This window comes from Peromyscus eremicus, chromosome 7 (genome assembly GCF_949786415.1).
Source record: "Peromyscus eremicus chromosome 7, PerEre_H2_v1, whole genome shotgun sequence".
In the NCBI taxonomy this organism is placed as follows: Eukaryota; Metazoa; Chordata; class Mammalia; order Rodentia; family Cricetidae; genus Peromyscus; species Peromyscus eremicus.
The window spans coordinates 34521852-34546812 of NC_081422.1; the positions used below are offsets into that span (position 1 = coordinate 34521852).

At 50.5% G+C, this 24961-nt stretch overlaps 1 protein-coding gene across 10 annotated transcripts in view; it reads right to left on the reverse strand.

Moving 5' to 3' along the window:
* Positions 1-24961, reverse strand: part of Gramd1b (GRAM domain containing 1B) — a 189543-nt gene that overhangs the window by 28402 nt on the left and 136180 nt on the right. For all 10 annotated transcript variants that reach the window (XR_009380202.1, XR_009380204.1, XR_009380206.1 and 7 more), the window contains 12 exons: positions 22443-22463; positions 12798-12882; positions 12155-12258; positions 11041-11136; positions 10337-10417; positions 7186-7301; positions 5332-5488; positions 4046-4235; positions 3660-3803; positions 2222-2340; positions 1635-1777; positions 257-360 (listed from right to left, as the gene is read on the reverse strand). Coding sequence is in view for 1 of the 10 variants with exons in the window: in XM_059267661.1 (XP_059123644.1) it covers positions 257-360; positions 1635-1777; positions 2222-2340; positions 3660-3803; positions 4046-4235; positions 5332-5488; positions 7186-7301; positions 10337-10417; positions 11041-11136; positions 12155-12258; positions 12798-12882; positions 22443-22463 (1360 nt within the window). In the remaining 9 variants the exon portion in view is untranslated. The remainder of the gene's footprint in view (positions 1-256; positions 361-1634; positions 1778-2221; positions 2341-3659; positions 3804-4045; positions 4236-5331; positions 5489-7185; positions 7302-10336; positions 10418-11040; positions 11137-12154; positions 12259-12797; positions 12883-22442; positions 22464-24961) is intronic.

The following is a 24961-nucleotide window of genomic DNA, read 5'->3' on the forward strand; positions in this document are numbered from 1 at the left end:
AGGTGAAAAATCACAGTCCCTCCTTATTGGTCTCAAAGCTACAGATGCAGTCTCTAGGAAGATATACATCCCCAGACATACCAAACTTGATGCTCATTTCAGGGGGAGAATTAGGCACCCTATGAAACCAATTTATGGTCTCAGAGAACAACCCGTTGTTCTCCAGGTTTCCCATTCCCCCGAACGGAAGCCAGCAGCTGCACAGGACAGCAAAGGAAAGGTTCAGGCTAGATGACATGAGGTCTGTGGCACGCACCTAAATGGCGGAAGTAGTCCTCCAGTCCACTCCAGAAGTTCTTCTCGATGAAAGTTTTTACAAACCCCCAGGGCTGTTTTCGATAGCGGAGCTCTGTGGAGACCCTGAGGAGCAGGCCGTTAGAAACAAGATCAGCTGTTCATATTGAGAAAACAGCTTGTAAAATACAGAAGATGAGAGGCTAGTGGTATACGTGTGTAGGGAGTCGGGGGGGGGGGGGGGGGCGGGGGTTGGGGGGGGAGGGCAGTATAGGCTCTGCAGCCTCCCAGCCAATCAAGAGAACGTTTAGAAATGAAAGTCAAACCCTTTTCGATCCAAGTAGGGATTCCAGTGCCTCATCGTTTGCAGCTCTGGGCGTCTTCTCACCTGCCTGGCTCTAGGCTACACCCAAACCCTTCTGAAAGTTCCCTCTGCCAGCCACTGCCCGTACCATCGCCCGTCACTCATGCAGCAGCATCGCTATCTGCCCTCCCGTGTCAAAGCCTTGCTGTCTGGTCTTCCTTAGGTGTATGAGCATCTGTCAGTAAATCATAATCCCCCCCCACACACACACATCAAGGCTGTTTATCCTGATTTGCTGCCTCTCCAGGGGTGATAACTCCCCCGGACCTGACAGGACCACGGCCATGCTTGGAGTCTCCTTACATTCCCACCCAACATCTGTTTTTCTGCACAGAGAATGGACTAGCTCCTCCTGCGAATGTCTAGCCTCCATCAACCATGACGATTTTCAAACGGGTGTGTGTGTGCTGATTTTATAATTAGACGGCATACTTCCTCCAGAGTCATGGTCTATATTTCTCTCTGAGTGGGCATCACAGTATCCAGCGCTAACTTCATCTGACTGCGATATGAGTCGGTAGGCTGAGCGCAGAGAGCTGGTTGTGTTAGGTCAGGATTAGGTGAGGTCTCTAGGAGCTCTCACTGGTCAACAGTGGAAACAATAGGAAATCCTACCACACAGGACATGGAGCAAAGGGCATGGGGTCCGATTGCTGAAAGCTAAGCTTCGGTATGAATTGGGGCGCGATTGATTCTTGACAAAGTTACTCTTCTGATAAACGAGGCTAACTCATCTCCTTGGGTCATTCTAAAGAGCCCAACAGATGTAGTTTAAGTACCTACATAGTTCCATATAAACCATACAAAACGAACAGCGGGCAATGGTGAAGATCTTCCAAAGAAGATGCAAAGTGCTCCATGGGACACAAGGTGCAGAAGAATGAAGTCAGGGCTGGAAGGTGAGGTGTCTCAGGATCCAGGGAGGTCATACAGTGAAAGTATGCCAGCCCCCCTTCTCCCCAGTGAGCCAAGGGGCAGTGCCTCATGTGAACGCCTTCCATCACCTACACCCCACACAAGCCTTCACACAGCACACCTGAGTCGACTCTTGTTCCGGGCCACGCGGGTGAGCGTGTAGCGATTGATGGTGTAGAAGTAGTCATGGTATGGCACGTCGTGGGTAAGGACTTCAGCATCTATCACGTAGCATTCACTCTCCTGGCTTGCTTTGTACATGGTCTGTGGGTAGGGAAGCACCATTGACCAACACTGAGGAGAAGCCAAATCGGAACAGCACCTTTCCCAGTGCCCCTGCCCCTGGACTCCTGGATAGAAAGTGTGGCATCACGCCGGGCGGTGGTGGCGCACGCCTTTAATTCCAGCACTCGGGAGGCAGAGGCAGGCGGATCTCTGTGAGTTCGAGGCCAGCCAGGGCTACCAAGTGAGTCCCAGGAAAGGCGCAAAGCTACACAGAGAAACCCTGTCTCGAAAAACAAAAAAAAAAAAAAAAAAGAAAGTGTGGCATCACTTGACTTGGCAGCATCTGAGCTCATTGGATGCTGCTGCCTACGGACTAAACCAAGCCTAGATCCAGAGGCATCTCCCAAGTCCAGCTTTCATCCTTCATGATGTGACAGTACTTCCAAACACAGTCTCCCTTGATTCTTTCCCCTGCCTGCTCACCTGTGTCTCCCGGACAGTGGCGGTTTTGGGAGCCAGGGGGTTAGTAAGGGTGATAGTGTACAGGATCACTCGGCTCTGGTTTCCATTTTCCTCCTTTTTCCACGGATGGAAGATGATATCTGAGGGCAGAGAAGAGCCCTAGCATGAGGGGGGCGGGGAACAGCACAAAGCCACTCGTCTGAATCTCCCTGCCAATGAACTCCTTGCCCCATGCCACCCCCTCCCCTGGAAGCCAATGGGAGTTTGAAAGCTGGAGGAGGTGGTGAAGAGGAGGTGGAGTTGGAGCAGAAAGAGGCCCATTGTGGCATTGCCGAAATTCTACAGAGAGCTGCAGAATGCTGATTGTTCCAAGGCTGGGGCAGGAGGTCTCGGGGCCACCTGCGGGGGGTGCAGGCAACATTGGAGTTACTGTGGTAAGGGCATCAGATCCCCAGGGAGTGTGGCCACCCCGTGGCCCCAAGGTGCCTCTCCTTATAGCGGGTGCCCCGTTGCCTAGAGCTTTTGCTCAGAGAGGATGATTGGCATCTCTGAGAGGCAGTGTCACATCTGTGCTGTGGGAAAAACTAAGTGAGAGAGTGAGAACATGAGCCCCCAGGGTACCAGATATGAATCCTCACTCAGCCCTTCTAGACTACAGGCAGATAAAGAGCAGCCTGGGCTGCGGATTCCCAACACCCTAGTGCCAGGAACCCCGAGGCCCACACACGGCACAGCTGAGGACTGAATGAGCCGATGAAGCACACTCAGTACAGCGGGTACCTCCCAAACAGCCGAACAGCTGCCCTGGAGTAGACACAGAGCCCTGTGGGGACAAAGAGCTGGCAGGGCCTGCTCACTGGGCAATCTTTGGAGTCTGGTGAACAGAGGGCAGATGAGAACCTGCAGTGCTAGTAACAGAGAGGGCAAAGAGTACCCTAGGGGATCTTTGGCACCATGTAAGGCCAGAAAGAGGAGCCTGTGACATTGGGGAAAGAATGGTATATGGAAAGAGGTAGGAAAAGAGGAGGAGGAGGAGGACGAGGAGGAGGAGGAGGAGGAGGAGGGGGAGGGGGAGGAGGGGGAGGAGGAGGAGGGGGAGGGGAAGGAGGGGAAGGGGGAGGAGGAGGAGGGGGAGGGGGAGGAGGAGGAGGGGAAGGGGGAGGAGGAGGAGGGGGAGGAGGAGGGGGAGGAGGAGGAGGGGAAGGGGGAGGAGGAGGAGGGGGAGGGGGAGGGGGAGGAGGAGGAGGAGGAGGGGGAGGAAGAGGAGGGGGAGGGGGAGGAGGGGGAGGAGGAGGGGGAGGGGGAGGGGGAGGGGGAGGAGGAGGGGGAGGGGGAGGGGGAGGGGGAGGAGGAGGGGGAGGGGGAGGAGGGGAGGGGGAGGGGGAGGAGGAGGGGAAGATGTATGGTGGAGAAGATGTAGGGATGGGCAGTCAGGGAGGGGCTAGCCCGCAGGTCAGACCAGAGAAGCGCCGCTGCTCCATGAAGTCCCGAAGGAAGGGTGAGTTGGTGAACAACAGGTCATAGAGTTTGTCCACGCTGAAGTTGAAGACCTCGTTCACGTACTGTCTTCCACTCAGGTCCTCATAGAAGGCCTGGACCTCTCCTGTACAGAAGAGAGGATGAAGAAGACAGTGACGGGGAGGGCAGGAGGCTGTGTGACATCCCTGAGGCACTGATACCTCTGGCTAATGTGGGCGCTACCACCAAGGGAAGGGTGGCTGGGCTCATGGGCTCACTGTTAGTGCCTTTGCCTGCATCGCTTCCCTTCTCTGGGACCTCAGCTTCCTTTCATGCTGCGCAATGGAGAGGTGAAGGGATGCTCTAGACACACGTTCAGAGGCTCACCTTCGTCGTGGGTATCTGAAGAATCACTGAGCTCGGTGGGGATATCCTCATTGTCATTGAAGTCCAGTGAAGGGGAGGTCACAGGCGCAATAATTTCAATCTTCTCTCCTATGATGTTGTCAATGGCAAGCTCCTTCTCCAAGGACCCATCACCCTCCATCACCTCTTCCTCCAGCGGCAAGCCGTCAAACTGCAGTGGAGATCAAGAATCAGCCACCAAGGTCCCTCTCTGTGGATCAACTCTTCAAAAGGGAGACCAGCTACCCAGCCTTAGAAGTCACCCCGTTCCCAGCACGGCTGCTCAGGAGCAGGGTGGAGGTCAGGTGCTAGGACTGTGCTGAGCTACCCAGAAGAGGGAGCATAGAACCAAGCACTTACTGCCCTTTTCGTGCCATTCAAAGGGCACACTGGTCTACGAGAGGCGCTCCCGTCCTAGGCCCTTTCTGGAACTATATTCACACCATGCGGCTATAATGCCAGCCTGCCTGTCAACAATACCCTTTTCCTCGGGATCATAGTGTGCTTCACGGGCATGTCTGGGGCTCCATTCTCTCATTGGCACCAGAAGGGAATCGATTCTATTTTAAAGCTAATCTCACAAATAGAAAATGAAGGCGAGGCATCAATGACGTTTTCATCCTAAGGCAGGTTAGCCTGGCCACCGAATGTGGAATAAAACATTCCCTTTTCTGAGAGTCCTTGAGGAAACAAGCCCCTTCTTGCCTACATGTGCCCTAATCCTTCAGCAAAGTTCTGGCTTCTCTGCAACAGTGTTCCTGAGGAGAAAGGTCCTCACAGACATTTATTTAGCCTCCATAAACTCCAGCATAGTAGGAAAATAAACTGCAAAGGGACTCAACCAACATTCGTGACGTGGGTAAGCAATGAGCTGTCCTATGGTTCTATATTCATGTGTGATTTTGACTTTGGATCAAGGCAGGGAAGGGGGGAAAAAAGACCCAGGAAAGGCATCCAGAAAGAGGCTGTCTGGAGTAGTCCACCAACAGCTCTACTCTGAGAAGACTTGGAATACTTCAATAATTTCAATCTTCTCATATGTCAAACCAAGTCATGTAAACAAGGTGCTGAGAATCTAGCTCTTGGCCTTTGGAATATACCATGGCACTAAGAGCTCATGAGTTCTAAGATGTTCCTTTAGTCACGGTGACCACATGGAACCCCTTCCAACTTCCCTGCTCCTGGTGGGGCTCATGAGGGGTTAACTGAACTCAGAGAAAATGGCCACTAATCAGGGCAGGGATTTGCCCTGAGTTTCTGACCCATACCGAGACAGGGGCTTCACTGCTTCCCGTAGAGGTCAGTGTGCTGTTGGTGATGGACTTCTTGGGCAGCTGGGGGCTGGCATCAGGCTTGGTCTCTATGCTGCTTTTGGATGAGCTGTCGTTCACTTCGTTCTCTTCTACAGGGATCTCTTCACAGTAGCTGGAGAAGACCCCACCCCCCAGGAGCTCAGGTTAGTCTCCGTGTCCTTAGTCTAAGGACTTAGGCCTGTCTCCCAATCTGAAACTATGGCTTTCTTGCTTCTTTTCTTTGTATGTCATTTTGTGCCAACCAAAAAGCTACCCCCTCGTTGCTCTCCCAAAGCCTCATTCCCTTCTTATTCCACCTCTCCCTACCCAGAAACTTCTATCTGAAAACTCCCCTTTTGTAGATACCCTCCTTAGATGTATGTCTACCCAAACATAACCATACCTCATCTTACGCTTTTCTGTTGGGTCCCATCACATGCCGATCATCTGAATCTAACATCTGGGTTCTAATCACATACTTCCTTTCTGAAACATCAACTACTAAGAAGACTGGACTCTGAATACAGTACTCCCTCAGTAGTACTGCCCAAATCATAGATCATAACTAACAAAGGTCTCTTCCTTGTACATCCCGAAGGAAGGCAGGTGTCGTTCTAGAGACGCTTCAAGAGTGCCACTGGAGCAGTCATTATCCTCACAGTCATTGCTGACATTAACATCTGACTTGTCCATTTAGTAGCATCTGGATGTATTACAGCACCCAGTAAATCATGACGTGCATTTTAGACATCAGCAAATAGGGTTGGACAGAGCCAATGTGAAAGCAACATTAATATTGCTCCAAGCCAAGGTCTGAGCACTGTGCTCTTCCCTTGGTTTTATTTTACTACCTTCTCACACAACATTTAGTCTCCACACACCTAACCCCTGTCAGCCCCTCACTCTCCTCATCTTCCTACCTGCAGCATGTCATACAGTGAGAGGCCCCATCCTTAACTCCCTGTTCCTGGCTTCTAGTGTGTGAGACACTCCTTCCTTGCTGGACGTTCTTTCTCTGCTTCCCACTCTTGCTGAGTGCTTCCAAGCCGAGTCCTTGAATGTGATTTTACTTTTTTACGTTCGCTCACTTGGAGGACTGAGCTAACCCCATGGTTATCCATGAGTGACTCCCAGCTTTAGAGCCCTGGCCCAGACTTCCGCATGAATCAAACAACCATCCTCAAAAGCCTACTTGATCTCTCCGCTTGGCTAACGGGCATCCCCGTTTGCCTAAAACCAACCTTCTAATCTCAAACTCCGTCAACAACAGTCCCCATCTGTGTTTAGAACCACTCCATTCTTCCAAAGAGTTAAACCAACAAACTTTAAATCAAACCTGGGATTTGTTTCTGAGCCATGAGCAAATCCTTCAAAATACATTGAGGAACTAATTACCGTCAGAGCTACTGCAACCTCCCTGGTCCAAACTGCCACCACCACCACCACCACCACCACCACCATGTGTCCTCTAAATCATCATCTAACAACCTTGGAACAAGTCCCTCTTGTCTCCACTTGAGTGTATTTCCCACACAGAAGCCATACTAGTCTTGTCTAGATGTTAAGTCAGAACTTACCAATTGTCTATTACAAACCTCTCCATTCCTTTCTGCCCAAAAGCCAACTGTCACATTGGCCAAAGGGCTACTACTAGTCCCTGCTCCCTTGACCTCCTGGCTCCATCTCTGACCATTTCATTACTGTTACTGTTCCCTCTGCCTGAAGCACTGGTTCCCTCCATTGTTTCCTGTAGCGTGATACCCAGATACCATTTTCCAGATGATGTCCTCATTGATATCTTCTGGGAGGCTCACCCAAGGCCACACTCACCCCATGGTGTTGAAGTCATCATCTGGGGGCACGTAGTCCTCATCGTCACTAGTGAGACCCAGCTCATTCCCATAGCACTGGTGGACAAAGTGCCAGAGCTCCTTGGGGCACAGTGGCTGCAAGAGAGGAGAGAATGACTTGGATCGCGCTCCCTCAGGCCCTGCCATTCTGCACAGAAGCACTAAGCCGGTCCGGCCCCGTTGGGGGAAAGAAGGCAAAGGACCCTCTTCCCAACTGAATAGAGAAGACACCTCTATGACAATGTCACCCACCTCAGATAACCCAGTCAGATGCCAGTCTCCCTTCTGAAAATGTAGATTCCAACAAAACCAAGGATGTCGAGCTTCCTTGCCTGCCCCTTCAACAGAGCTTTGCAGAATGGGATTAACAGGCCTTCTGGAGATGGGAAGCACCCCATCTTCTACACCCATGTTAATCTAGGGCCACAGTTATCTCTGAACATCCATAGGTGTCCTGACTCAGTCTTGCAGGACCACAGAAATGAAAGGTCATCTACCCAGCTCTCTCCTGACAACCTGAATATTTCCTTCTTCATTCTGAAGGGCAATCAATTTGTGTACAATCCTATGTCTAGTTCCCAGTGTTTGCTTATTGAGGAGGCGTCTATTTGTCCTCTTTAAAAATACTGCCCTAAGAAAAGCTAGTTTTCCAGGAGGGATTGAAATGGCCGAGTTGGGGGAGGGACAGAGAGAGAGAGAGAGCAATGAAAGAGATATCTTGATAGGGAGAAACCTGGTGGTAGGGAAATTTCCAAGAATCCACAAGGATGATCCCAGCTAAGACTCCTAGCAATAGTGGAGAGGATGCCTGAACTGGCCTTCCCTTATAATCAGATTGGTGAATACCCTAATCGTCATCATAGAAGCTACAACCAGTAACTGATGGAAGCAGATGCAGAGATCCACAGTCAAGCACTGGGCTAAGCTTCTGGAGTTCAGTTGGAGAGGGGGAGGAGGGATTATATGAGCAAGGGGGTCAAGATCATGACGGGGAAACCCACAGAGACAGCTGACCCGAGCTAATGGGAGCTCGTGGACTCTGGACTGACAGCTGAGGAACCTGCATGGGACTGAACTAGGCCCTCTGCATGTGGGTGATAGTTGTGTGGTTTGATCTGTTTTGGGGGCCCCTAGCAGTGGGACCAAGACTTATCCCGGAAGCATGAACTGGCTTTTTGGAGCCCATTCCCTATGGAGGGATAGCTTGCTCAGCCTTGATGCAGGGAGGAGGAGGGGCTTGGCCCTGCCTCAACTTGGTATGCCAGACTTTGTTGACTCCCCGAGGAAGGCCTTACCCCCTCTGAGGAGTGGGAGGGAGGTGGGGTGAGGGTGGGGGAAGAGGAGAATGAAATGAAAATTTTAAATTAGAAAAAAGAAAAAACTAGTTTTCATAGGGTACAATTTCCAGAGGGAAGCCAAATGAGTGTCCAAGAAACCAGGATCATGGGTGGAAACGTTATTGAGTCACAGACTAAAAAGAAGGGAGAAAGTGGTCGTGACACGTACATGACAAACAAGAGCATAAGGAAAAGAGATGCAACCAATAACAAGAAATGAATAGTAAGTGGAAACTCAGGAGTCCTGACACTAATAGACTTTCCAGATGATACAAGAGGTCTCCAGACCCACACTTTGAAGGAATGGTTCGGGCATCTGGAAGAATACCTTAAGTCAACCTTCCAGTTTTCTGACTTAGCAGGACCATCTAGCACGACAGTTGGGTCCTGTTTCTGGACCAGTGGGTGTTGAGTGCTAGCTTTCAGTGATGACTAGGAGAATAAGCCTTTTCTCTCTTACCTACAGCTCCCCTCCTATCCCTAGCCTAGGTGGGCACCCTTCTTCCCGCCTGGAACATACCTGCTTTCTGTCCAACTCTGTCCTAGCCTCCTCACCATTCACCTTCCCTGTACTGCTTTCCCTGACCAGTTCTGCCTGGCTCAGCTAGAGTCCACATGGTCAGGACAAGTGCAGCTGGCAGACCCTCATTAGATAAAATTAATAAAGTCATTTTGGAAGACACTTAGATGCCAAGTGCATGGCTCTGTGCCTTATTCAGAAATGACAACAGATGTGAACTAAAAAATCAAACTTGCCAGTAAATATGCAGGCCCATTATCACTTTCCATTACTGATGCCTAATAAGGTCAGGAGATCTCAGCTCAAAAAGCTACCAAGGTTTAGACCAGGGCTCTAGAGGCTCACATAAAAAATAAAAAAAATAAAAAAAAATATAAAAAAAAAAACTAGAGATAAAAATTAATTTAGTTGGGTTTCTCCAGGTAGTAATTTGCTCAGGCTGGAGTCAAGATAAATACATTCATGTCAATCATATGGTAACCTAGTTAGAGGTACATATTATTTATATAGGGATTTTTTTCCTTACATTTGTTTCTCTGGCCTGGAGAGTTCCCCCAACATCTGACAGCTTTGAAACGGGAACTCTCTATGGACATGGGCTGTAATATTCCATCTGTGTCTCCTTCCAACCTAACTCAAACGTACCAGCCATCAGTTGGTGGTTAACTTGACTGAGTTTTCTTGTGTTCTTTATTGACCTACATGACCTGCTCCTCCTCACCTCCCCAGCTGATCTCAGGAGACCACAGTAAAGGCTCTTGCCCATTCTTCTGCCCCCTTTGCCTCCTGAGCAGCCCCAGTGCTTTTCAATGTGGCCTGGCATGACCTGCCATGGCATGCCTAATTTCTGGAGAACCTGTGGATAGGAAACCGGCTTCCTTCACAGCAGTCATGTCTATGGCTACCTGCTTCATTCTACTTGGATGAATGAAGTATATAACTATAAAACAGTGGGACAAAAGTGCCCGAAGTCATAGGTGCCTGACTCCTGACAGTGCTGGAGCATTCTCATTAAAAAAGCTAACTCTGTTCAGGACTCAGGTAAAGATTACTAGTAGAAGATTTCCAGAGACATGGGCTCCCTAAGAGCCAGCCATACCACAATAAAAGCACGCTTCCCAACTAGGACAATATCCAAGTGAGAAGAACACTATGGGTGGATGGCCTTCCCAGGCTGAAGGACAGAGCCAATCCCTCCTGTCTATCTGTCTGTCTGTCTATCCATCCATCCATATATCTACTAACAGAGGGACTTTATGCCCTTCAGGACTTACCTTTTCAAGAAGAGCATTCTGCCAGAGCCGGAACATCATCATGTATGTCCTATCCCGGGCCCCAAATGAAGTAAAAAAGTGCTAGATTGAAGCAGAAGGTGCAGAGAAACATCTGTGAAAACTTTTAACATAGTGACTAGAAACAATAAAAAAAACCTTTTATTCAAAATACTCAGGCTCAAATGCTACTGACTGTCAGTATCCAAAATCATCAGCACCCTGGGGACCTGAAATCTCCAAGTCCCCACTAGAACCAAGTCCTTCAGTGTTTTACCCAGACTTTCTTCTGTATTTTTTACTCTAGTTCTAAACTGTGTCTTCAAAAATAAAAATGTTCTTTGCTCACCAACTGGAACTGGGCAAGAGGTGAGCTGGTATACAGCATAAAGAGGATGAGACAAACCTATTGACCCATCAACCTTCGATGAAATCTAAATATGCATAGTCTATAGTCACAGGACTCAAAATTGGGTGTTTTAGCTCAAAGTTCTAACATGCTACCCTAAGCCCCTGCTCAACCTTCAACCATCCTGCTTACCCAGGGAGTATTTTCTATAACTTGTATACCCTGCTTACTGCCTGCCACTTCAAACCCATTAGTCTAAAGATTAAGGTGAGTTAAGGATAAGAATACAGAAGTGGGGAAATGGGGAGTAGGATATGGGGGTGCACGGGTAGAAAGGTCAGAACTCGACAACACTCACCTTTTCTGAATCAGTACAGACTTGGATGGCGTTGGGAATGAGGCGAGCTGTTTTCTCTTTAGTCATGGAGCAGATATCTTTCAAACGGACTGTCAGCTGGCATCACCATGGTGACAGAGTAGTAAGCAAAAGAGGGCATTAGCACAATCAGGCAAAAAGTGTTCATGGGGCACTAGTTGCCAGACAAAATCAAATCGCTGTTCTCATAACTCTGGCCCTGGAAGGGACCAACTTAGAGATGATACAGTTTACACCTTATGCCATAGAGGCCATATGCTAAGGAACCATCTCTAGCCATGGTACCTAGGTTCTACAACCCAATATATGGGCAGAGGACCTGCCATTTTTGCTACTGACGAAAACACAGAACACTGGTGCTGGGAGGGCTTATAAAATCATCTGAGTAACTTTTCTCCATCTGATTTTTAAAAGATGAGGGAATAAAGGCAAATTTTAAAAAATTAAGATCACAATTAATAAAATGCAGAACCCAGAAAGTGAGCAAGTCAGTTCTTCTAAGCCCTTCAGCCAACGTCCTGCCCACTTTACTGTGCCTCGCTCTGCCACAACTCATACCAGATAGCTATGTGCATTTGCCAAAGGAAAACATTTTTGGACTGTCCTCCACACCCAAGAGATGGGAAAGAAGCACATGGCAGAAGAGATGCCATGACTGTGATTCAAAATTGGGTATCTTCCAGTGTTCAGGCCTGGGTTGGTGTTAACAATATAAAGGCAGAGCCGGGGTGGTGATGCATGCCTTTAGTCCCAGCACTCAGTAGGCAGAGGCTGAAGGATTTCTGAGTTCAAGGCCAGCCAAGGCTACACAGAGAAACCCTGTCTGGGGGGGTGGGGGGTGGAGGGGACACACCATAAAGGTTTGGGAAGAACACAAAGTCAGTAAATGAAGAAAATGAAAGCAGCTTGCTTGGTCATGGCCAAGACCATGTCCAAAGGGACAAGTCTGGATCTTTCTCTTCTTTTCTTTTTGCAATGCTGGGGACCAAGCACAGAGAAGCCTGTACATGCTGAGTAAGCGGTAAGCATACTACCACTAAAATACAACACCTGCATCACCTACAGTCCCGCACCAACCCAAGTTCAAGGTCTTTACCAGAGTTTCCCATCGGAAGATGTTGCTGTAGAAGCAGATCCAGTTTTCTGAGAGGTAGAGTCGGCCCTGAAGAAGAATGTCTCTTTGGAGTGCACATGAGTAATCTGTGTAGGAAGCAGGATATGGAAGCTCAGAGGCAGGGGACATTTTCAGCAAACCAGTGTAGACTGAGTGTGCCACCCATCCCTCCGGCACTGGGGGAGTCTAGTCATCTGCTGCTGACTAGGTGTATAAGCCACTTGATCTAGCATCCAAGGGAGTCTCTAACATCTCATGATAAAAACACCAAGGAGATGGATAATGAATGAGTATGATAGCCACTAATGGGCCGGACTTAGAACAATTAAAAAGGCCCGTGCTGTTCAATTAATTTCCATCCTCTTACTACCATGGCAGCAACTGGTTCTATGGAGTGACCATTTGCAGAGGTAAGTATGCCTCTGAATCCCTCCTGGGTGGGCTCTCAAGGATGCATGCCACAGGCATGGTGCTTGATCCTAAGATCTGGGACTTAAGATGTCGCCTGTTGCCAGCTCAACCTGCTTGCTTGTGTTGGCTCTCAGGCTCTGGCAGAGGCAGCCTGAGTGCTCTCCCTGGAACTTCCAGACTTCCTGGTTGGCCCCTTCCCAGGTCACTAGCTCACCAACAATGAGGCGCTCCGTGTCTGGAAGTTGCTTAAAGAGTTTTCTGAAGTCTTCATTTCTCTGCTTGTAAGTGGGGCTTAACACCTGCACAACAACAGCCAAGATTAGCATGATGTGTCCGCACGCTATAGGATTAGAGGTGGATGCTGGGGTGAAGGAGGGGAATGCTTATGCGTCAGAAAAGCAGAGAGATGAAGCTCTCTTGCCATAGTCCCTGAGAGGCCGGGTTAAGAAAGGGGCCTTGGCGTGGAGAAATAGCACAGAGGAGCCAGTCCTGAAAAGCCCTTCACACAGCATCGGTCAGTGAGAAATATGGGGCCCACATATGTCCCAAGAAGAGAAAGCCGGGAAGGAAACCTTCAAAGGTCTTCCCAGGACCTAAGATGCCAGCTATCACTGCCCTGCTTCCTGCCAGCTCTACCTTGGCAGTGGAAAAGACCTGAGGGCCAACCTAGATCTCAGCAGGACTTTGAAGAGGGTTGGACACTGCGTACCTCTTGAAGTTTGTTATGACTAACACAGTGAGCTAAAGACATAACTTTCTTTTAATCATAAAACATGGCACTAAGGAAAATAAAAAAAAAAATCCAGTAACAGAAAGAAAAGGGACACACAAGTTGTGAAGTTAAAGATCCTTCTGGCACACAGGCATGACATCTCCCTCCCTATTCTTACCAAACCATCTACCAAATCCACGTACAATGAGGGAACTGAAGCAAGAGAGAAGCCCCATGCCTAAGGGCACCCAACTGCTATGCAGTGGCAGACTCCAGGATGAGAGTCCATTCTCCATAAGCCACAGAAGCCGGGAGAGGACCAGCGACGTGTACAGTATAGAGAACCAGATCCTAAAAACGGCTTGGCATCCTGTGCCTGGTCATGCCCATAGAATAATTTGGCAAATCTTCCCTGGAAATCCCACCAGCCAGTAGAATAGTTAGGAATTCTGCCCTTTCAAGGCACACAGCTTGAAAGCTTTTACAAAAATGAATGGAAATAAAAAAGATGAGTGCCCATAGATGAAGGCCACTCGAGGATGATACAAAGAGAAGACAACCTAGGGAGAGCCACACATGAGGACAGAGGCACATTTGCATTCTACCCGGCCATGTGCTGACCTACTTAACACACACACTAGGCTGCTGACCCTCTGCCAGAGACACATGCCTGAGGGACAGATTGTTCTGCTGGCAGTGACATGTAGTTCCTGGCCTCTTATCCCCTCACCCACTTCCCTGGGAATCCACAGGCACACAGCTGGTAGGGGACGGACCCTTCAACCATTCACGTTTCAACTTTCTATAAATCTAAATGACCCACGTGGAAACAAAGTCTGGGAGTGATCGAGTCTGAACCCAGAGCTGCCCGCCTCCATGACAGCCTGTTGCTCTGACTAGAGGAAGAGGAACGTGAAGGGAGTTAGAGAGAGAGAAAACTGTGTGAGCTCAGTTTGGGTCGAAGCTCCAGGAGGGAGAAACCAGAGAGGAGCTGAGGAAAAGGAACCTCTCGTCAGTCTGTCTATAATTTGAATTTCAAGCTTTTGTTCTTGACTTACTTACATGTATAATATGAAAGGCCCAGTTATCTTCCCCAAAGTATACCACACTATCATCATATGATGTCAAACTTCCCAAGTCACCTGTGTGAGCTTCAACCAGGTTTCCAGACCACTAGAGGAAGCCATCTAGAAGCCTATCTATCCTATGATTTCTAGGGCTAGAAAAGACCTCAGGTTGGGCGGTTGTGGCATACACCTTTAATCCCATGCAGATCTCTAAATTTGAGGCCTGGCTTACAGAGTGAGTTCCAGAACAGCCAAGGGTACAGAGTAGAAACCCTGTTTCAGAAAAACAAAACAAAACAAAAAACCCAAACAAACAAAGACCTCAGATACAACAGTCCTCCAAGAATCACTAAATACTATGCAAATGTCCCACCCTCTAGAAGAGAATCCGCACACAGGAAACCCTTGCTTGACAAGCTGACAGCTCATACAGTCCTCATTATATTTCACCTTCTAGACAACTGTAAATACCCCACAGCAAGAGCAAGCATATGTCCACCACATACATCACCACACCTCACCACAAGGTAGATTTCATTACCCTACTTCATATTTGTGGGAAATGAGGCAGAGGTTAAGCAGCTTGCCTGAGGAATGTGGAGACCCAGTGGGAACGGGACATGAGTCTTATCCAACCGCTAAAAAGAAAACCAACCACAGGGCTTCCCTGCAACAGCACACTCACGGGAGAAGACAGTCGCCTGCTTTGGGGCTCCTACTAGCTTCTCATGACAGGCAGCCTACCAGGGCCCCCCAATCCACTTCAAGGGAAACTGGGTATCTGGTAACCCGACGCCTAGAGTCCTCCTAGTTCCAATATTTCATTCATCCACAGTGTCATCTTCTCTGGGCTTCTATCATAACCAATGAGAGAATTCCAGGGCCCACAGTGATGGACGCACAGGAGTCTAGGTACAATCTCCCAAAAGCATGCAGGAAAAGACATTGATCTTTTGTGCTTAGGGCAGTGGGGAAGAGTGGGGAAGGCCTCCTTACTCCACATTTGTACCTAGCTGTCCTTATTCTACTGTCTGTTGATGTAGATGGTAGGCCAGCCTCTCCGTACTAAAGTACAAAGACACATTGGATGGGAATACTTGGCTTTCAATCCTATGCCCCTTCGGCGCTGGGGAACCTAGCCCCCTATACCCACTCCCTTCATACTCTTAAACATTCTCTTCCAAAGGTGAGGCAAGGCTCACCTCTATAAAATGGCCAAAGAATTCTGGCTCAAGGGTTGTCAAGTCTGAGGCTCTCAGCAGAGCCAAGTGCGGCATGAGAGAGTACACAGAATAGTCACAGAGACCCAGAGAATTCGGGTTACACACTCACGGCTGGGATTCTCTCAGATCCATGCCAACAGTAGCATTCCACGCCATCAGCAAGCCTCTTCAAGTACCACAGCAGAGACTGGCTGTCCAGTTCCAGCAGGAGGCTCCAGAGGACCCCAGACTCTGTCAGAGATTCCATCACCCCTAACAAATGTCCCAGGCAAGGGTCCCCAAGTCCTTATGCTGATTCTCAGGTTCCCTCGGAATGAAAACAGTGAGTCTTGCCTGGACCGAACACAAGGTGGTCTCTGGCTTCTGCACAGAGGGTCTCTATAACCCTGGCTGCTGTCTTTTCCTCTCTCAGAGCCGTGCTCCCTGTGCAAACTCTCACAAATGAAAAGATATAATACGCATGGTTCTCAGAGCAGGCTGGCTGGCCAGTGTCTCACAGCTGGACTCCGCTTCATCCTTCCCTCGTCTTCAGTCTCGGGGCAGCCCAGAGGGGGTGTGGTCAGGCAATACTATCTGGTGGGTGCAGCCACTCAAGAGTCCAGGTGAGGCCCGTAGGCATAGATACAGCAGGTACACAACACGGGCTGAGAGTTGCGGAAGGGCAGCCCCACGTGAATGGGCAAATTCTGCAGAGCAGGATGAGCCACAGCTGGGTCCAGAGGTCTATTTCCACTAGCTACTCACACTCAGAGTGACTCACAAAGTGACTCTTCGGAAGCTCCAGGGAGGACCAGGATGGCCCAGATCCTTAGTCCAGATCTGCCCCCAAGGACTGACCTGTTCAATGTACTTTCTATCCCCCCATCAGACCAGGACTGCTGTGACTCACATCTCTCGCCCAGGCAGAACTTGGGCCACCACTTAGCTGCAGCACGGGGCCTGCTCTCATCCCCACCCCTGCACACACCCCTTTTGCCTCCAGAAGGCACTCCTTTCAGCTGGCCAGCAAATGACTTCTTTGTTAAGAGTCACTGGGGCCTGAGGGAGGGAGGCAGGGCTGGTGGGCGGGCAAGGCCAGAGCCCCGCACATGCTTCAAGTTACAGGATCCGGGTGATGGGCCTGGCCAATGTCCTGCAGTAACCCCAGGCCTAGCCTGGCCGCAACCAGCAGATGTTTCCTGCAATGGAAAGTTGCTGGCCAGGGCTCTCAGTGGAGGAAGAGAAGGGGAGGTGCCCAGGGCACCACAGTTCTGGTGAAATCTGAAATTTGAGACTGAATAGAGAAGGGGTCTCTTAGGAAACAGCTCTCCTTCAAGGAACCTGTCTATTGGGCAACTCCTCTGATGCAACAGCAGCAAACATGGGAATCTCCAAATGGGCTGGTCACAGAGAGGTCGGACAGACAGCCTGGAGAAGATGAGGTCGGCCCGAGGGGCTTTCCCAAGGACTGAGTCCCACCTTCCATACACGGAGGCACAGGATCAAAGCCAAGCAGAATCACGGGTGGCTGCGGGGACCTTGAGGGGAAATAGCAACAGTAAGAGCAGACCTGTGGACCCTGGCGAGAAGGAGGGAGACGAGCAAAAGAAAGAGACGGCAGGCAGGCCAGGAGGGCAGAAAGGGCTCCAAACCAGTGGTTCTCAACCTGTGGTCCGCGACCCCTTTGGGATTGAATGACCCTTTCACTGGGGCTGCATATCAGATATTTACATTATGGCTCATGATAGCAGCAAAATTACAGTTATGAAGTAGCAACAAAAGTAATTTTACAGTTGGGGGTCACCACAGCATGAGGAGCTGTATTAAAGGGTCGCAGCGTTAGGAAAGTTGAGAACCACGGCTCTAGGCAGGGAGGTAGAGAGGAGGAGTAGACAGCATGGGGACTGGGAGGGCGTGGACTCCCAAGATCCTAGAAATAATCGTGGCAGCTCCCTTGTTCTACCCAGACAGCCTACCCTATCAGGAAGGTCTCGGGCTGTTGCATTATGGGTAATGTTCCTTTGTCTTACAAACCTTAGTAATTTCCTATGCTTAAATTTTAAAAGCGAAGCCAAAGAATATGGATTCTTGGGTCTCAGACCCGAAGACTCCAGTTAAGAGGCACATGACAGCCATTGTTAGGGTAAACAGAGGGGAAAGAATCCTTGCCCGAGGCATCTTCTAACTCCCTCCCCTTTCCATCTTGAAGGACACTTGCCTTCATCTAACCTAAGGTAAACCGCACTCCATTGGATGCCATCTTCCCCAGGAATGAGCCACCCTTCAATTTAATCTTCTCTAGAACTTAGTATTTCATATATTGTGTAGAAATTATCTACCACATGAATGTATTCCCTATCTCTCTGTTGGCATCTTATCAACACACACACACACACACACACACACACACACACACACACACACCCCTAAACCACAAGCCTGGCTTCTTGGAGCGTAGTCCCTGCCCTGACTCTATCCTAAGATCAAGTTCTCCCTGCCCTGTGTGTCAGTGGTCCTCAAATTTTGTGGCCGGTGAATCCAGCAATTCTATTTCCCGGGGTAACCATAACCCATCTCATTAGGGCCACACCACACCCAAGATACAGGCAGTGTAGACCATTCCAGGAGGCTCCAGAGACTTGAACAGAAACTCCCTGGAAACACTGGTATCCAGGCCAGAGACACAGGCAAGTCGAGATGGTGACTGTTTGAACAGGACAGGGACAGTTTACAACCTGAGAGATATTGTCGTAGGAGATGAGTCTCAGTCTGCATTTGGTCTTGTCTCCACCCCCTCACCAAGGGCTGGGCAGGGCAGGGCCAGAACTCCGGGAGCCAGAATTGGCTCTTAGCTGAACATTAACTCTATGGCAAACACTGGGTGCTGGGACCAACTGGTACCCTTCCTCCAGGTTCAGCAGGAAGGAGGGGGTGAGAGAGCCCAGATTAAAAAAAAAAAAAAAAAGATTTTGGTTCAGCATTGACCTCACCTAGGGAGAAACCAGTTAAGATCCACAAAGGAAATCCTGGTGCTTCAGCCAAATCCGGTAAGCAGAAGCCAGATGTGGGTGAGACAAGGACAAGGGAACGTGACTAAACATGGGGTGGGCATGGGTGCAATGCAGAAGGGTGGGGGAAGAGTTAGGATTGGGAGAGGGGGTCTCATCTGGAGAGGTCATACCACCACTGGGGAGTGAAGGATGGGGCTGACTGTCATGAGGGTACCCGTCAGGAAGATTCTTAGAAGTCATGGGTAAAATCATAGGTGGGAGACAGACAGACGATGAGGAAGGACCACCCTTGGAGGAAATACCAGGCACTGGGTGTGTCATCTCTGCTACCCCAACACCTGCATCCCCTCCTAGAAAGCTTTGTCCTACTGTTCCCAAACCGATGCCAGCTAGACCTGTGTGTCATTCCCGGGACTGGCTCCATCCCTCCTTCCCTTCCTTAAAGCCAGCTTTCCTAACAGAGGACAGTGTCAGACAATGTGGGTGCTGTCTCCAGCAGCTGCCCTATTCTAGGCTTTGTCCCTAAGTTGCTATGGAAACACTAACACCCCAGGAATGAGACATAAGGCAGAAGGGTCTATCTACCCACCTGGAGCTCAGCAAGACCCGTGCCTACCGGGACCGGGAAGGAGCATATTTGAAAGGCACATTGTATCCCTCAGGCTTTAGTCTGACCACCCTTACTTCTGACTACAGTTCCAATGCCCTGTCACCTGACCCCTTAAGCTCCTGACCACTGGGGCTGCACCTTTGTACTCCCAGGCTGGAGGCCCTGCTGAGTGAAATGAGCTGGTGAAGGGCAAGAAGGGCCCCAGGGCAGTTGCACAAGACAGGGTCTTCATACTCCACCCTGACCCTGACGTTCACCCTCCATGGACTCTTGCCCATGTCACTAGGGTCTAGCCACTTCCTTTCTTATGACCCACCCTTCAGCTCAGGTTACTCTGTTATTTTTGCTTCCCTTGGCTAGTTGTGGGACAATGAGTCAGTCACTTTTCTCCTCTGCAGACTGGTGGTGGTGATGGTGGCACAGAATGGCTTCCTCTTAAATTCCACACAGGCCCCTTGAACAGGTGTCTCAGGGACTCCTGGAGCAGTCAGCGCCCCGCAGGGCCCTGACTCTAGCCTGCCCCCAGGGCAGGGGTTAGAAAGCCTGCATCGACCTGAAGGACTCCTAGTGCCAGGGATAGAACCCGAGGCATCCTGGCTGGTGAGCTGACTCTAGCTGGGGGAAAGAGAAAAAGGCGCTGTGTAGAGCCACAGGAACAGGACTCCAGGATGCTCTCTGAGGGTCAGATTCCAGCCAGCCAGCCAGCAGAGAGCAGCAGAGGTGAAAGGTAGGTCTAAGGGAAAGCAGGTCATAGCAACAAGGGTAGGCTGAGAGCCTCCCATGTAGACTATGAGGGGGTAGTGCTGAGGGAGGGGTCGATGGAAGTTCCCCCCATGATGTATCTGAACACAAGCGTAGAAGGCAGAGCCACAGCACTCAGAGAGAAAAGGGTACTTAGCCACCCAGGGCCCAGCAAGAACTATAAAACCCTACCCAGCAGGTGGCTCTCGGAGAACCCAGGTCATAGATTCCAGTGTCAGCCAAAGCAGTTGTGCCAACGTCCGGGGTAAATGTACCAGCAGGGTCAGAGAGAACCCGGGGGAGACTTCCGCAGTGTCAAACAGACTGGCTAACTACACTAATAAGTGGCTCTGGAAAACTGAACCGGGGCATCTGTTTCATCAGTAAGGGCGGGAGGATCCCATCCAACTAGCCTATTTGGGTACCACAGCCAACCTGCCTCTCCACGGCTGCAGTTACCGATCAAGCTCTTCAGCTTGTCCAGGAGATACAGGAAGAAGCAAAAGCAGAGGCTACAGACTGTGCAATTCCCATGCACACCTCTTAGTTCCTGCAGCTAGGGCAACTGGAAACTCTGTTTCTGGCATCCCGATGTTCACCCGCCATTTATTTCTATCTCCTCCACTTTCAATCCTTTCTACTTCCTGCACCTATAGGCAGCGGCCCAGAGCAGGCAGAAAGGGATATGTGGGTGGTCAGCCTGGAGGACATACAAGTTCAACAGCATCTGTCAAGTTCAGCTGCAGACAGATGACCCACCCCCATGCTCCAGCCCAAGCAAGGGGGCATGGTTTCCTAGCCTGTCATTACACCCAGAGTACTCAGATGTCACAGCTTCAGAATCAGGCCGAGGGAGGGCGTGGAGATGGAAGTGGTGGAGGGGTGATCCAGCTTAAAACTCGTAGCAATCAGGGAGAAACAGAGAGTCAGCCAGGTGACTGGGAAGCAGAGAAGGGGAAGAAAAGGATGCTGGGTGCAGGCCAGAGAGCACGGAGCGGGGAGCCGTACAAAGAACTGGAGAAAGCAAGACAAAATGGAAGCAGCTGTGCTGCTCCATGTGAGGAGAAAGGGGGCGAGAAGAGCCAAAGCCGCAGCAGAGACAGGATCTGCGTGTCCAAATTTGGATGTTTTAATTGCCCAATAACACTGTGGCCATGTGTTTTCTGTTTCCCGTAGGTGACACTAATTTATACAATGCCGCTCAAAAGGAGATTACTGGGTAGAGGATGCTGGGGTATTTGCAACAGCTGGGCCAGGATGGCTCGCTCCCACATAGAGAGAGCTCCTCCCTCTGTGATAGGAGCTGCCATCAGCCAGAGGAGGCCAGAGGCCAGAAGACTCTTGATGAGTCAGGGAGAAGGAACAGGCAAGAGGAGGCGGAGTTCAGCTTCTCTGCCACTCACTGTCACCTCAATCCTCAACTTCCTTGTAGCAACACTGGCCATTTGGGGTGCTCAGTGGGGGTGTGGATGGTAGATCAATACAAAGCACCTGGGATAGGCAGGCCCAGAGTAGCTTGTGGGAAGGCAGAGTGTTAGCTGGCGTGTGCCTACCTTGAGGAACTACTTACTACCATGTTGCAGAGGGATGATTTGGACCCGCAGCCCCACATTAAACAGGAGCCTCTCCTTAAGCCCTTCCGCTGCTCCCTCCCACCCTGTCATTCCACCATCCCCATGGCTGCTCCAAGCCTTAGATCCCACTGGAGCAGAAGCAGGAACAAGAGGAGGTGAGTTGGGGAGGAAGAATGGTATTCTCAGCACAGACCGGCTCAAAGAAGGAGAGACCAGGGTCTGAAGGCAGACCGCAGGACACACCAGCTCTTCCACTGGGCAGTCCTCCTGAAGGCACTGACCACATGACCAGGGCAGGCCGAGAGACTTTAGCTAGCTGCTCTTCCAGGGAGGAGTTCAGGGCCTCACAACCTGGTCTATGCGGCAAGGAGAATGGGGCCTTCGCAGGGACCGCTTAACTCCACAAAGCATTTTCAGGGTCCAGAGCTGGAGAAACGGCCACTGGGGGGTGACCTAAGAAGACTCGGCTTTACAGACCGGAAGCAGCCAAGCCCTTCATCAGGCACGTGCTCTGGAGGACATTGGATGTCAGCAACAGATTCCATCACATAGCGTAGTCTCTCGACTCCAGTACCCGCCAAGATGTCTTGGCTAGCGGATGCTAACTTTGGCCCCCTGGCTCCCCCTGACCCCAGAATTCTGTCTGGCCCTGAAACAGCCACTCCCCCATGGTTGCCCCCTGACTTCATATAGGGCACTAGATGAGGAAAGCAAAGAGGTGGGTCATTTCTTCATGTCCCCAGATCAAATCCTGCTCCCCAAGTCTTAGCCAACCTGCTACAGATGGGAACCACTGTATGCATTTTGGGTTGGCGAGGGCAAGAACTCAGAGAACCCAAGCTGTACTTGACACTTTTCCCTCCCTCTGCCCACCTCTTACCCCACCCCCACCACACACCCATTTTACTATTACCCGACAAGAAGAAAAACAGAAATACTTACATTGTACCAACTCTGGCTTTTCTGAAAAGACAAAACAAAAAGAGAGAGAAGGAAATTAGTCAGGGAAGAGAGGCTGGAAGTGGCCAGAGTATTCCTTCCCCCTGGGGTGAAGGTGACAGAGACAGCAGAGGGTGGCCAGGGCGAAGGAGCCCCAATGCAGCTGAATGCTTCCCATGTGGATGCTCAGCAGGGTCCTCCTTTCGCAAGACAGCCCCAGAAAGGAGGCCCAGGGAGCAGTCCATGCTGGAAGTCCCACCACAGCTGGGGCAGTTGGGGACACAGGCAGTGGCAGCACTAGCTAGCGCTCAACCAGAAGGAGTCGGAGCCCCATCGCCAGGTTCTACTGATGGGGGTGTGGGATGTGTGGTCGGCATCCAAAGCCTAGTCCCCAAGTGGGTTTGGACTAGAAGCGAAGTACAGATGGAGCCCAGTACAGCCTTCTGTTCCGGGTCATCTCTGGCAAAGGCAGGGTGGGACATTTTGGTGACAGGGGAAGAAGGGACTGCCTAAAGTCACACTGTGCTTCCAGCTGGCAGGTGAGTGAATTTTTCCTATCCCAACAACTGGCTGACCTCCTAACAGCTAACGGCAGAGGGATGGCTGGGGGTCGGCAGGGGGAAGAAAGGAGAAGTGTGTCATCTTGAAAGGCTTCTCCCAACCCATGGTGTGATAACTTGGTAATCACAAAGCCACATTCTGTCCCAGGTCTACCATCGAGGAATTCTCATTCTGATCTCCCCAAGAGATCTGAAACTTTCTAGTAAAAGAAGAGGAATGGCCGGAATGTGCCAAGTTTCCAACCTCTACTTGCAAACATTCTATGTGGATGTAAGAAACTTCACCAACGGGTCAAAGCCTCAGTGGTACCAGAGGGATGGAGCTTGTGCATGGTCAGCAACCTGGGGCTTGTGTCATGAATGCAGAACTGGGCAGCCACTGTGCCAGCTGGTAAGCTCTGTGTGTGTGTGTGTGTGTGTGTGTGTGTGTGTGTGTGTGTGTGTGTGACACAGGGTGGAGCTGACTGTGAACCAGGGTGTGAAGGACTGTGACCACAACGATGACCAGATGCTCACGTGATCTCCCCTCACCAAGTTCTTCCTTTTGACCAGAAGTCTGCCCGACACCTTTGACCCTCTCCTCTGGTGGCCGGAGACAAGCAGTGGATGGGGATCAGGCATGACTATGCTTCTCCCTCACACAGATTTCACTGGCCAGCCTGGCCAGGGCAGCAGGTAGCAAGGCAGACACTCAGTCCCCCTCTTCTAGGGTCTCTCTGTGGTCATGCCTCGAAAGGCTGTCACTGCGGTCTGATCTAGAAAGCACAGTCTTTTACTATAGTGCCACCGGCTCCTCCAATCCAGAAGCTGGAGGCCAAACCCACATATCCAAGGGAACTGCTACTTTGTAGGAAGGAACTCTGGACTTGAACATTCCCATCCATCAGCTAAGGCCATACATGCCTGGAGGAGGGCGGATGGAGCAAGAAGGTTGCATCTAACGGGACCTGCTTCTACGGACTTTTTGAATGTTCACAGTCACAACTGACTGTAAGACCACAAGAAATGGGGTTATTTGTATAGCTGTTGGCTAACTGCACATCACAATGACAGCAGGTATCCCCTTGCAGCCACCACCCCAGGCAAGTCTCCACAGTTATCCTGGGATACACTAGCCCTGACCCAATCCGGTCACCTGCATCACAGATGAGGAGCCTCTCAACGGCACCCAAGCACTTCATTCCTTGTAACGTTTGTATACGACCCAAGGAGGAAAGGGGGCGATGGGAACCGGATCCCTTGAGATCCTCAGACATGGATCTGCCCTCCTCCTGCCCATGCAGACAGAAGTAGATCTCTCTATATACACTATCAAGATGTTGTTCCCTTAAGAAAGCACTTGAAACAAACAGCTTCAGGGTCCCACGAGCTTCAGTTAGAAACATCTGTCCCATCTCTAGCTCTGTGATACCTTTATGTCTAGTATTTGTTATCTTATAAAGTGAGAGCAAGGAAAGAAGTCTACGAACTAAAGGAAATGAGGAAGGTGCCCTCCAGAGTCCATGGACTTTGGAGGCCCCGCCCCTGACCACAGAGCTAGCTACACAGTTTCTTATCTGCCAGTACTGAAGGTGCCTCGAGGACACGTAGCCTGACATTTCCAGTGACTTCCGCATTAGCCCTCAAGACTGCCCAGCAGGAAGGAGTTCCTAATCTTTGACCTGCCTCCTGGGGAAGAATTAACATCCTCATGGCTCCACATTCCTGGGCAGAGTGCTGAAGACCTCCCATGAATGAAGGCCTCAGGGAAGTTTAATGTCCAGGAGGGTAACAGGGGCACAGACAGGCAGCTCAGAGAGACTGCTACCACTGTAAGTCCATTGCTATGCCCCTACCTGGAGAGGGCTGGAAGGCAAGAAGGCACTGAACTAGGGAAGCCAGGCTCTAAGGGCATATAATAGATGGTTAAGCGGGGAAGGAAGGAAGTACCAAGACCCTGTCGGAGGCAGGGTTAGAGCTGGA